The sequence below is a fragment of the Corvus moneduloides genome, chromosome 23 (genome assembly GCF_009650955.1).
Source record: "Corvus moneduloides isolate bCorMon1 chromosome 23, bCorMon1.pri, whole genome shotgun sequence".
Lineage (NCBI taxonomy): Eukaryota > Metazoa > Chordata > Aves > Passeriformes > Corvidae > Corvus > Corvus moneduloides.
The window spans coordinates 6621396-6633828 of record NC_045498.1 but is presented as its reverse complement, the minus strand read 5'-3'; the positions used below and the strand labels follow the sequence as shown (position 1 = coordinate 6633828).

Sequence of the window (12433 nt, the reverse complement as noted above, 5' to 3'; positions counted from 1 at the left end):
CAGTTTCCCCAGCACGTGAGCGGTGTCACCCAGAGCTGGGTGGCCCCGGGCGCCCCAGCTGGAGCTGAACTGTGGCCACCTGCGCCGGGCTGGCGGTGGCCGGGGAGGCTCCTGGGCTGGGCCAGCAGCCGGGAGTGGTGGCCCCGGGGTGAGGCTGGCACCGCAGCGGGCTCCCGCGGGCTGGGGCGGAGCGGGAGGGCAGGGCGAGGATAGGGGGCGGGTGCTGGTCCTGCTGCGCTCCCAGCCCTGCCGGGACAGGGCCCTGCGCCCCGGGGTCAAGTCTCCCGCGGTGCCCAAGGGCTATTGTGACCTCCACTCCATCCCCAAGCCCGTGTGAAGGCCCCCGAGAGCCCCAGCCCTCTGAGACCTGGGAGACCTCCCCGCACTCGGAGCCTCTCGGGAACGTGCTGCAGAGCCGGGGGCTCCGCGTGGGACCCTCAGGGAGATGATTAACCCGGGGGCAATCACAGCCCCGGGGACCCGCAGCCCCTCACCACACTTAGCTGGGACCCTGCCAGCCCCACGGCCCGGCCCATGCTGGGGGCATCGTGCTGGCTGGAGGTGCGGTGACAAAAGTGGTCCCTGATGTCCCCTCCGAGGTTACCATCGCCCTTCACTCGGGTGGGTGGTGGGATAGAGGTCCGGGGGACCCAGAGCCACCCAGGCTAGCTGGGCTCCCTCCCGGCGCTGCTGAGTCGGAGGAAACGGGGGAGTTGGGTGCTGGAACCAGCCTGACCGGCTCCCCGGCTGTCAGCACCTGAGGAATGCCAAACCTCCGCTGCGCCAGGGCTGGGTGCTCAGGGCTGGGTGCTCAGGGTGACTCTGCCGGTCCGCCCAGCTGCGTGGTGTGCAGAGAGCAGCACCGCCAGCCCGCTCGGCGCGGCACGGCGCGGCACGGCACGGCACAGACCCCGCTGGCCCCGGCGGGACCCTCGGCCGGCAGGTACACGGAGGTGCAGGGCGGGGGCCCCGGGCACAGGGCGCTGCCCGGGCCGGCCCGGCTGGCGGGGGTGCTGGCAGGGAGGGGGTTCCGTGGTGCTGGGGGAGGAGGGCACCGGTGCTCCGGTCCCGCTGCCACCCACGCGGGCTGCCCGGTGCTTGGACCCGCGCCCAGCCTTGGCAGGTTCTGGGAGGGGTCCCTGCTCCCCCAGGATCAGCACTGGCCAGGGATGGGGGATGGGGCCGGGAGGTGGGGGCTGAGCCCAGCTCTGACCCTCTCACCTTCAGTCCCTGAATTTGGGGGACTGCTGGGGTTGTAATCCCACTCCTGACACCAAAGTGCATCCCACGAGGCGCCAGAGTGAACTGGGGTCCTCCATGTCTGGTTGCCTCGGGCTGAGGGGACAGCGGGGCTCCCCTGTCACCCCTGTCCCCCTCCATGCCGGGCACGTGGCTGCCCACGACACGGCTCAGCGGGGGGAGGCAGCGGCAGCGAGGGGGGACGGTGGCTCCCTTGCCCTCCCCATGAACCTGCAGCAGCCACCCAGCCCAGATCCCTGATTTTCCTGAAGGCGGCAGGTCCGCTCTCACCCCGCGGTGACAGAGCTCAGCCCAACGTGGCCGGAGGCTCAGCTTAATCCGTGGTCACCGGCTCAAAGGCAGCCGCAGCTGCTGCCCTCGGCCCCTCCGTCTCTCCTGAATATTAAACAGCACCTCGTGCCTTTGACTTGGGTGCTGGGAGACCCTTTGGGGTGACGGGAGGCAGCAAACGAGGTCAGTGGGTTGGCTTGGCTTGGCCTGGCCAAGGGGGATTAATTAGAGCCCCGGTGTGGCAACACCGCTGGATCCAGCTTGGCATGTCCGGGCGGGTGGGGATGGCTGGCAGCAGCAACCAGGGAGCTGCAGGGTCTTGTCCTCTTGTCCTTGCATCCTCGTGTCCTCATGTCCTCATGTCCTTCACCCATTGCTGGAGTGGGAATTATTTTAGCAGAAAATGGGGTGTTGGGGCAGAGCAGGGCTCTGGGTGAGCTCCTTTCCCAGGTCCTGTGGGGCCCAGGGTGGCACCAGGTGCTGGATCCAGCTGCAGGGATGGGATGGGATGGGATGGGATGGGATGGGATGGGATGGGATGGGATGGGAAAGACAGACCTGGAGATCTTTGGAAATCCAGCTCCAGGTGAGAGGCAGGATGCTGAGTCAGCAGCTCCCCCCTCCCCCAGCAGCCCGGTGCTGCACGGAGCCAGCATCCCTGTCCCAGTGCTGTCCTGGAGCCATGGGCATGGCCACTGCATCCATCCCTCTTCCACTGGTGAATGCCATGACCCTGGGGATCCAGCTGTGTCCCTGGGGATCCAGCTGTGGATTTGCCCATGTGGCTGCACAGCCCCACCCAGGCTGATCCCAGCCTCGAGCGGCGCTGGCTGTCCCAGACAAGGTCTCATTGCCTTCCAGAAAAATGACACAAACTCTTCCTATCTGTTCTGGAAAGACCTGCTGGGCCGGGGAGAGCAGGATCTGGAGGGCGCGTGGCGGGCTGGCAGAAGGGGCAGGCAGCTGCCTGTACCCGGCACTTCCCTGCCTGCCCCTGGCCCCCTGATGCCCTCAGGGACTGGGAAAACCCAACCTGCCAGTGCCTGGATTCATCCCACCTGGCTGGTGCAGGGTGAGGTCCTCTCCCGAGGTGTCCCCCAGGGAAAGCAGCCTGGAACTTGTGCAGGGAGGTGTCCCCATCCCTGGATGGGGACCTCAATCTCAGCCTGTCCTCGGGCTGACCCCAAATCCCCATCCCTGCCATTGTCCCCATAGCTGGGTGGTGACACTGAACAGCTCCTAATTGGGAGATGCTGGGATGTGGGTGCACTTCCAGCTCCCTCTCCAGCACCTGCTGCGTCAGCTGCTTCCCCAACCCAGCAATAAAACCCTTCTGGGGCAGGCATGTGGCCACAGCACAGGGACGCCTCCGCTGGCATCCCTCGGAGCCGAGGTGGCACAGGTGTCCCTGTCCCCTGCCCTGAGCCCCGAGGAACACAGCGATGCCCACCCTGCAGCACCCAACACCAGGACGTGGAGCTGGGTGCTGGGGACCATCTCGGATCAGGGGGTGAGTGCTGGGTGACCATCCCAGCTCGTTTCCCTGTGCCAGTGAGGCTACAGAGGTGGATGGAGCCATCCCACCTTTGCCACACAGCCACAGGGAAGGGCCAAGGGATGATGCTGCTCAGGTCTCCGCCTCCTCCTGCGCACCCCGCGGCTGCCCCAGCCCTGGTCCCGATCCCAGCCCGGCCCTTTCCCCCACGGAGCAGCTTCCCTGTTTTTTTCTGGGCTTGTTTGTTTGCTGCATTCGCTGACTCGGCGCAGCCCTGCTGCCCGCCTGACTCATCCCACAGCTCGGGGCACGGCCCGGCCCGGCCGCATCCTGCACACTCACCTGTGCCCCGCCAGGCTCACCTGCGCCCTGCCGGGCTCTGCCACAGCCCACCAGGCCGTGTGGCAGAGCTCACACCGTCCCTGCCGGCCACAGCAGCGCTGGCACGGGCAGGCAGAGGGGCCCACGGTGCCCCCCGTACGTGCCGGCGGGGATGGAGTGAGCTCCACAGGAAGCCCCAAAGCCACCTCCTGTGCTCACGGGATCCCCCCATATTGTCCCGCAGGATCAGAGGGAGGTCTGTGGGGTTTGAGGGCCTGGTCTGGGGGCCAGGGCTGTTCCCTCAAAGAGCGGGGTGGTTGTTCTCAGCTTTCCCAGAGGCTCCTTCTCTCCCTGCAGCTCTGCCAGCCCCAGCGTGGCGGCCGCAGGGGCTGAGCCCGGCAGCGCGGGGAGTTACGGGACCACGGCATTCCCTGCCCGGCCCCCGGCATGGATCCGCCGTTCCGGCACTCCAAGAGCAGGGGCTTCATCTCCAGCGCGGAGCTCAGCATGAAGCAGGGAGCCGCGGGTGCTCCCGAGGGCAGGTCCCGCTTCCAGAAGGTCTCGCTGGTGTCGCGGCGCCTGGAGAGCACCGGGAGCGCGCGGGGCCGGGACGGGAGCCCCTCCCGCGTGTCCCTCCTGCTGCAGGCCTGGGAGAGGGAGATCGTGGAGAAGACGGGCTCCAGCCCCACCACCCCGACCCACCGCGAGCACTCGTCCTCCGTCAGCCTCCTCAAGGACTTCACGGCGCACGGCCCCATCTTCTCGCAGGTCTATTCCCCGGCGCAGAGGCCCCGGCGCCAGGACGAGCGGGGCAAGGGGGGGCCCGGCGGTGACGGCACCCCCGCCCTGGCGGGTGCCCCCCGAGAGGTGCCCGTGCACAGGGAGAGCTACGTGCACGGCACCCTCCTGCCCACCCGCCCCGCCGAGCGTCCCGCGGGGGCTCCCGGGGACGGTCCCGGTGCCCCGTACGCTGCCAAGCCCGGCTGCGTCCCGGCCCTGCCCAGGGCCAGGCAGGTCACCGTGCTGCGGACGGGCAGGGACGCGGCCGGGCCTGAGCCGCGGCCGCCGGAGGGACGGGAAGCCCCAAACGGGACACACGACACTGCCGGGGCCACCACGGCCTCGCCACAGCGGGACAGCCCCAGGCAGGACGGCAGCGGCTCTGCTGTGGCCGCAGCAGGCAAGGAGAGCTCGCCGGCCACCACAGAGGCCGCTGGGCCCCTGGCCGAGGGATCCCCCGAGGAGAAGGACTCACCACAAGCCGAACCCACGCTGGTGAATGCAACCCTGGGAGCCGACAGGCCCGGGGACCCACAAACCAGTCTGACCAGCTCCCCGCAGTGTCCCTCGGCAGGCGCCGCTGGCGCAGGTGAGGGAAGCGTGACAGACGTGGATGGCACCACTTCAGCCACGCCACCGAGGACAGAGAGCCCGCCAGCAGCTGGCAGCACCCCCGAAAAACCCTCCTCAGAGGTGAGCGATGGTCCAGAGCCTTCATCTGAAACACCAGCATCAGCAAAGGCTGAGATTGAGTTGGAGGGGGATGAGACGATGGGAGACCCCCAGGGCAGAGCCCAAGAGTTGGAGAACATCCCAGAGCCCCCCACCGAGCCCCCAGCCCCTGACGCCCCAGCTGAGAGCCTCCCAGAAGCGACCGAGGAGGACCCCGAGCTGCTGGTGGACATGGAGATCTTCGTGGACACGCTGCGCAACATGGAGCCCTCGGAGATGCGGAAGGCACCCAAGGCCCCGCGGCAGCCCCGGCCGTCGGCGCTGGGCCGCTGTGCAGCTCTGCCCCCCATCCACGAGGACCGTGTGGCCCCCCGCGCCCCCGTGTCCCTGCCCGAGGCCCTGCGGGAGCTGCTGGCGCGGGGCCCGGCGGGGCGGCCCTCGGAGACCCCCGAGGAAGAGGAGGAGGTCGAGAATCCCTACCTGAGCCCTGAGGAGCGGGCAGCTGCAGGGACCCTCCGTGGAGTGCCCAAGGACAGCGTGGTGGGCGATGGGTGGGTGGAGGGGGGCTCACTCCTGGGGACATTGGGAGCAGATGGAAAAGCCAAACTGGCAGCCGGGGGCCCGGCCGAGAGGAGCGTGCTCTTCCGAGGGAACGTCCTCAAGGGCATGGCACTGCTCTCCCACTTTTTGGAGCAGAGGGCAGCCGGAGCTGATGAGGGCAAGCCCTACTCCCGCCTGGACAACAGTGTGCTCTACAGCCGCTTTGTGTCCCCCAGCGCCGCCCTGCTCGAGCTGCCTGACAGCAACGGGGGCACGGGCTCACCCTTCCTCGGGGACCACAATGGGCTGGGCCCTGGTGGCCATTCTGGCCCTGAGATGACCATGCTGGAAGCCCTGAGTTCTGGTTCTGTCCCTTCTGTCACCGAGGAGCCAGAGAGCACCGTGACCCTGTGTCCCGAGGATGTCCTGGTGAGTGAATCCAACACGGTGCCCAGGGAAATGCTCTCCTTTCCCGGGAGTGTGGGAAGGGGTGGGGATGGAACCCTGGAGCATCTTTCCCTGTTCCCAACATACGGCTTGTGCTTCCCATCAGAGAGGCCATGGGGTGAAAGTGCACGTACTGGGATAAGCGATGGGAGGGCACTGGGACAGGTCATGGGAGGTTACTGGGATAGGTGATGAGAGGATACCGGGATGGGCGATGGGAGGATACCGGGATGGGTGGATCCGAGGTCAAATGATGGGAGGGTGCCACCACGGCTGCTGGGAGGGTCCCGGGCGGGTGACAAGAGGGTCGGAGGCAGGCGGGAGGCTGATCCCCAGCAGTGCGGGAGCGCTCGAGGTGTGGCTGCTCGGGGCGGTGGGAGGGCCGGGCAGACTCCAGACGCGAGGCTGCGGCTGCGGCTCTCTTGGGCTGCGGGGAGATGGCTGGTGCAGCGCATGTCCCTCCGTGCTCCTCACCCGCCCGTCCCCTCGGCTCTTCACGGCAGGAGGACAAGGAGGGCTTGGAGAAGATCAACACAAGACCTGGCAAGGTACAGGGAGGGCGGTGGGGCCGGGCTGGGCGGGCTGGCCGGGGCACGGCGCGGTGCGGCAGCACCTCCCCGCCCTGTCACCCCTTCCCAGATCATCCTCTACTCCGATGCCGGCTTCGCGGGGCAGAAACGGGAGATCTGGGGCGACGTCCCCGACGCCACGTCCTGGGAGCTCTCACACACCATCTCCATCCGAGTCATCCGAGGCGGGTAGGGACAGTGGCGGGGCGAGGACACGCGGGACACAGAGGGAGGGCTCGGCTGGGCCGGCTCGCAGCCCGGGGCTCAGGAGTGACCAGTGCTGCCGGTGCTAATTACCGCGGACGCAGCATCGCGGCGGTGGCAGGACGTCCCCATCCACTCCTTGCCCCGAGGGCACCCGCGGGGCTGCGGGTAAAGCTGGATTTTCCCCCCGTTTTGCCCCCACCCCGCTCCCAGGTGGGTGATGTACGAGAAGCCGCGGTTCCGCGGGCGCAAGTGCGTCCTGGCCGAGGGGGACGTGGAGATCGACAACCCCTGGACGGCGTACGGGGAGAGCGGGGAGAACGGGCAGCCCCGCGGGAGCCGCGCCTTCCGCATCGGCTCCTTCAAGAGGGTGGTGCGGGTGAGTGCAGGGACCCCCCCGGAGCCTCCCAGCGCCCTCCCAGCAGAGGTGCCGCAGCCCCGGAACGCCGCTGTTCCCCCAGGACTACCGGACCCCCGAGATCAGCCTCTTTGCCGAGGAGAACGGCGAGGGCGCCCGGCTCAGGTTCACCGGCTCGGCCGAGGACACCCGCACGCGGGGACAGGCGCTGGCTGCCGCCTCCATCATCGTCCACTCGGGCCTGTGAGCGGGACCCTGCGGCTGGGGGGGCTGCCAGGGGGGCTCCAGCACGGGTTGGAGCAGGGTGTGATGCCTTCCCCCTCTTCTGCAGCTGGCTGGTTTACTCCAAGCCTTTCTTCGATGATGATCCCTACGTTCTGGAGCCAGGCGGGTATCCCAATTTAAAGGCTTGGGGAGCAAAGGACCCATCATCCATCTGCTCCATGCATCCCATCAGGCTGGTGAGTGCTGGTTCCTGGTGTGTGGTTCCAGGGGTGCCGGGGCTGTATCCAGGTGGGAATGTGTTCCAGCAGCTCCTGCTCGCCATCAGTGAGATGCTGGTGTGGAAACAGGCCAAGCGTGGCTCTGGAAAGTGTTGCTGTGGGTTAGGGGTGAGGGAAAGCTTCAAAAGAGCTTCTTAAAGGAAAATGACCCAAACCCCAGCTCAGGCTTTAAAGGGGGGAAGCAGATGTCCCTGCAATGTCCCCTCCTGCCACCACAGCCTCACTGGGGCTCCTTCTCCTTCCAGGGCTGCCCCGTTGTGGAGAGACCTGGTGAGCCACGGGTGAGTGCTGGGACAGCTCCCAGGAATCACGGGCTGGGATGGCCTTGGGACCATTCTCACCCCACCTTGTCCCCTTTTTCACCCCGCCGTGTCCCCAGGTGCTGATCTACGAGGCCGCAGCTTTCCAGGGCCGCAGCTTCACCATCAGCAGAGACATCTACGACCTGAAGCGCCTGCCCGAGCCAGCGCTGCCCACCGTGGGCTCCCTGCGTGTCCTGGGTGGCTGGTGAGTGGCACGGGAAGGGCAGGGCTGGCATCCTGGCAGGAGCAGGCTGAGAAGGTGATGGTCACCCCTGGGAAGGGCTGTGGAATGGCTGTGGGTCGCTTGGGAGAGAGGGTGTGGATGGTGTCCCCGTGCCCCAGCACGTGGAAATCCTCTGGAGTCTCACTGCCTGTGTCTGCCTGTGCCACAGCTGGGTTGGCTACGAGAAGGAAGGTTTCCGTGGCCACCAGTACCTGCTGGAGGAAGGGGAGTACCAGGACTGGAGGCAGTGGGGCGGCTACAGCAAGGAGCTGGTGTCCCTACGGCTGATCCGGACGGTGAGGGCAGGAATGGGAATCGCTTGGGAATGGACTTAGCATGGGCAGAGAGAGCCAGGCACCCTCATCGCATCCTCACCCCCCAAAGGGAGCTTTCCCTGCCTGTGTCAGGCAGCTGGGCATGGCCCGAGATCCCCCAAACTCATCCAAGCAGAGGTTTGGGAGCTGCTCCCACCCTCCCCGGGGTGCGCGAGGCCAGGAAGGAGCCCGGCTGTGTGTGTGCCCAGCCCGCAGCCCCTTCCCCTGACAGACCACGGGGCTTGGCGGGGGCTCCTTCTCCCCACAGGATTTCTCCGACCCAGCACTGGTCCTTTTTGAGGCCCTGGACTTTGAGGAGGGCCCGAGCGTGGAGCTGAGCGAGGCGCTCCCCGACACGCAGCTGGCCGGCTACGGCACCGTCACCCAGTCCATCCACGTGCTGAGCGGCGTGTGAGCATGGGGACGGGGCAGGGGGGCCTGGGGCGTGGCTGGGGGGGAAAAGAGCCAGAACCCACCTTCTCCCTGCAGGTGGGTGGCCTACGAGGGCCCCAACTACTCCGGTGAGCAGTACATCCTGGAGAAGGGGGTGTACCGCAACTGCGAGGACTGGGGGGCCACCGACTGTCACATCGCCTCGGCACAGCCCATCCTGCAGGTGAGGGGACACCCCTTCCTCATGGGACCCCCCGGGGCTGGTGGGGGTCACAGCTGGACACCCAGAGCCCCTCTCTGTTCGCTTCCAGGTCAGGGAACACAACCTCCACTTCGTCTCCAAGGTCAGGGGTGGTGGCTGGGGAGGGGGATGTGACCCCCTGGGGACACAGCCCCTTGTGGGGGGGTGGTGATGCTTTGTCCCCCTCACCAATCCCCTCTGCTCCCCCTTCCCCAGATCCTGCTTTTCACAGAGCCTGACTTCTTGGGGGATCACGTTGCCTTTGAGGAGGACCAGGAGGCCCTGCCCAAAGCCTTCATCCCACGCTCCTGCAGAGTCCGTGGGGGCAGGTAGGGCATCCTGGGGATGGGGATGGGGACAACACCCTGAGCAGCACCGGAGGGTGGGCAGAACGGGGGTGCTGTAGGTGACAGGAGGGATGGATACCTGCTATGATGGCTCTGTCAGCCTGGGAATGCTCCTCCCCACCAGCTGGATCCTGTTCGACGGGCAGGACTTTGCAGGGGAGCAGCACGTGCTGTCCGAGGGTGAGTACCCCACGCTCAGCGCCATGGGCTGCCTCTGCTCCACTGCCATCCGCTCCTTGAAGAAGGTTCCACTGGTGAGCTCCCTTTTCCCTTCCCTTCCCAAGCAGAACCCCTCCCAGAACGTTTCTCCCCTCTCACGGGCACCCCCAGTTCTGGCTCCCCATCCCTGGAGCCCTCACTCCTGCTCCCGTCTCTGCCCCCAACCCCGCAGTTTTTCTCGGAGCCCTCCATCTTCCTGCATGGGCTGGAGTGTTTCGAGGGGAAGGAGATTGAGCTGAACTCCGAAGTGCGGAGTCTGCAGGCAGAGGGTTTCAACAACCACGTGCTGTCGGTGCGGGTCAAAGGCGGGATGTAAGTGAGCCCCGGTCCCCCGGCACCCGGTGGGTGTCCCCTGCCCCCGGGGGTGACCTGTCCCACGCCACCCTGTCCCCACAGCTGGGTGCTGTGCGAGCACGGCGACTTCCGAGGGCGGCAGTGGCTGCTGGACTGCACCGAGATCACCAACTGGCTGACCTACAGTGGGCTCCAGCACGTGGGGTCCCTCTACCCCATCCGCCAGGTGAGTGTCACCTTTGGGAGGGGACAGGGCACTGCCACCCGGTGGGGTGAACCCCAAAACCCCGGGGCACGAGGCTCACACGGAGATAGAGCTGGCAGCCCGCTCTGGGTGGGCTGGGGGAGCCGGAGAGCAGCAGCTGATAGCTCTGACACGGGAAAGGTGCCACCAGCTCGGCACTGTCAGCCCGGATTCCTGTCCCCCACCCTGGGAGTGGCCTCCTTTGTGGCGAAACGCTCCCTGTGGGCAACTGCCTTGTAAAATCCACGGCATCCCAGCGTGGGGAGCCGTGCCCGTGCCAGCTACAAGGGACAGGTCACGGTTGCAGCCATCGCCCTGGGGAGATGTGGGGATCTCCTGAGGGGAGGACAATGGGGAGAAGCTCCCAGGGGTCCAGGATCGTCCCTTCCCAGAGCCCCAGCCGGGTGAGGTGCTGGAGGTGCAGGCAGCAGGGCTTTTTGGGTGCAAACACCAGGTTTCTCTCGTTGCAGAGACGGATCTATTTCCGCATCAGGAGCAGGGAGCTGGAGCTCTTCCTCTCGGTCCCCGACGACGTGGAGGACATGAAGGCGGGGCGGGTGGTGGTCTCCAGCCTGGGCGAGCAGAGCAGCTCCGTCTGGTACTACGAGGATGGGCTGATCAAAAACCAGGTCAGGGCTCAGGTGTGACAGCCAGTGCCGCCGAGGGGACCGGGGCAGCCCCTGGCAGGACTCCTGCTGGGCACTCCCCACCCCACAGCCATCTTCCAGGATTTATAACAGCTTTTCCCAGCCTCTGATCCCAGCCTTGTCCCCAAAGGTCTGGTGATTCTCACCCCCGAGTCTCTCCTGGAGACGTGAAGCCATCTCTGCCTTCCCTGCGGAGTTTTTGTCACCCTCATCACCCCCGCCTCTCACTGAGGGGTTTTCCTGCTCATCCCACATTCCACCACAAGAAGCAGCTGCATTTACAGGGAAATCTCTCCCTCTGTGTCCCTCGCAGGTGGCCCCCAACATGAGCCTGCAGGTCATCGGGCCGGCTGGGAGGGCCGCGAAGGCCGTGCTGTGGTCCGAGAGCCGGATGCCACGCCAGACCTGGAGCGTTGATTCTCGGGGACGGATCCACAGCCAGATGTTCGAGGACATGATCCTTGATGTCAAGGGTGAGGCCTTGGCCCTGTGCAGGGGCTGCTTTCCCAGGGATGCCCAAAAATGGGGTGGCTGGCTGTGATGTGGGACACCCACCCCTTCATCACCATCAGGAGCAGGGTTTGCCCTCCCCAAACCTTCCCCTCGCTCTGCAGGCGGCCGAACTTACGACCGGGACCACGCCATCATTTGGGAAATGGCTGATGAACGACCCACGCAGATCTGGGACATCCAGGTGCTGTGAGGGGCAGAGGTGCCACGGGGCAGGATGGGGACACCCTGCCAACACCCCCACACTGGGGCAGGAGGCCTCAGACCCCGCCCACGCTGCCCCCCAAGCACCTCTCCACCCCAGCTGCTGGTGTGAAGGATGCCCATCAACCTCTCCATCATGGGGGGACCACCCCACCTCCCTCCTGGGGAGCCCTGAACATGGTCCATGAAGGATCCCACAGACACAACCGGCATGGGACCCTTTGGAGAACAGCAGAGCCCCTCCCCACAACCATTTCTTCCCCCCGAACTGTATTTATGTACGTGTGTAAGATACAGCCCTGCTTGTCTGGACCAGCTCTGCCTGGGTGGTTGGTGTCCTTGTCACAGCCTGGCAGTGCCCCATGCCAGCCCCAGGCCCGATCCTGCTGCCAGGATGGGATCCCAGTGCCCTCTAGTGCCCACGGGCACCGGCAGCTCCGTGGCCATGGAGTTTGAGGTGGGAGGCACCGGCCTGGGAGCACCGGGGGCTGCGGGACCCCACCAGCTCCAGCTCCAGCTCAGGGGGACCCCAGCCCATGGCCTTGGGGGTGTCCCTGTCGTGGCACCCCGGGCTGAGCTCTGGGTCAGCAGCGTTCACTGTCCCTGAAGCAGGGCTGGCTCAGGTCACCCATCTTCCACCACCGGGAAAGAGGTTTTGCCCACCTGGGTCGAGAGCAGGAGCTCCCCGGGGATGTGACTCAAAGCCAGGGGGACACGGGGCGAGAAACGGAGACAAGCAGCGCCTCTGTCCTCGCTGCTGGGGAGAGGACACGGCTGCCAGCACGAGCCCGGTCTGGGGAGTCACTGCATGGGGTCAGCGACCACTCGCCAACCTCGCAGGGAGCAGCGGTGACAGCCTGGGGTGCGCCAGCCGACACCAGGCATCCCCAGCCGGCTGGGGACTGCCGCGGCTCCCAGCAACGGCCACAACCAAACGCCCATCTTCCACGTGTCTCCCATTGCCCCAAGACCCATTTGGGCAGGAGAACAGGCAGCCACACGAGGGGCTCAAAGGTTAGGATCAGCGCAGCAGAAAGGGGCATTGCAGAAAGTGAAATCCCCGCACTCTCCCGGAG

General features: G+C 66.4%; 1 protein-coding gene across 1 annotated transcript; it reads left to right on the top strand.

Annotated features, from left to right (window-relative positions):
* The first annotated feature begins 787 nt into the window (after window positions 1-787).
* On the top strand, window positions 788-11674 carry CRYBG2 (crystallin beta-gamma domain containing 2). The gene is made up of 20 exons (XM_032132614.1): window positions 788-943; window positions 3704-5767; window positions 6289-6333; window positions 6425-6543; window positions 6772-6937; window positions 7020-7159; window positions 7248-7377; window positions 7665-7700; window positions 7799-7926; window positions 8114-8240; window positions 8527-8669; window positions 8748-8874; window positions 8963-8995; window positions 9109-9221; window positions 9364-9493; window positions 9631-9770; window positions 9855-9978; window positions 10467-10625; window positions 10957-11116; window positions 11258-11674. The coding sequence occupies exons 2-20, from the start codon at window positions 3794-3796 to the stop codon at window positions 11344-11346; spliced, it is 4083 nt and encodes a 1360-aa protein (XP_031988505.1). The 5' UTR covers window positions 788-943; window positions 3704-3793; the 3' UTR covers window positions 11347-11674.
* The last annotated feature ends 759 nt before the right edge of the window (window positions 11675-12433 follow it).

What these genes read in the sequence shown, in the direction of transcription:
- CRYBG2 (XM_032132614.1), top strand. Translation starts at nt 3,794, where the DNA reads ATGGATCCGCCGTTCCGGCACTCCAAGAGCAGGGGCTTCATCTCCAGC. An exon ending in CCCTACGGCTGATCCGGACG is followed by an intron (nt 8,241 to 8,526) that starts GTGAGGGCAGGA and finishes TTCTCCCCACAG; the next exon opens with GATTTCTCCGACCCAGCACT. An exon ending in GTGCGGGTCAAAGGCGGGAT is followed by an intron (nt 9,771 to 9,854) that starts GTAAGTGAGCCC and finishes CTGTCCCCACAG; the next exon opens with CTGGGTGCTGTGCGAGCACG.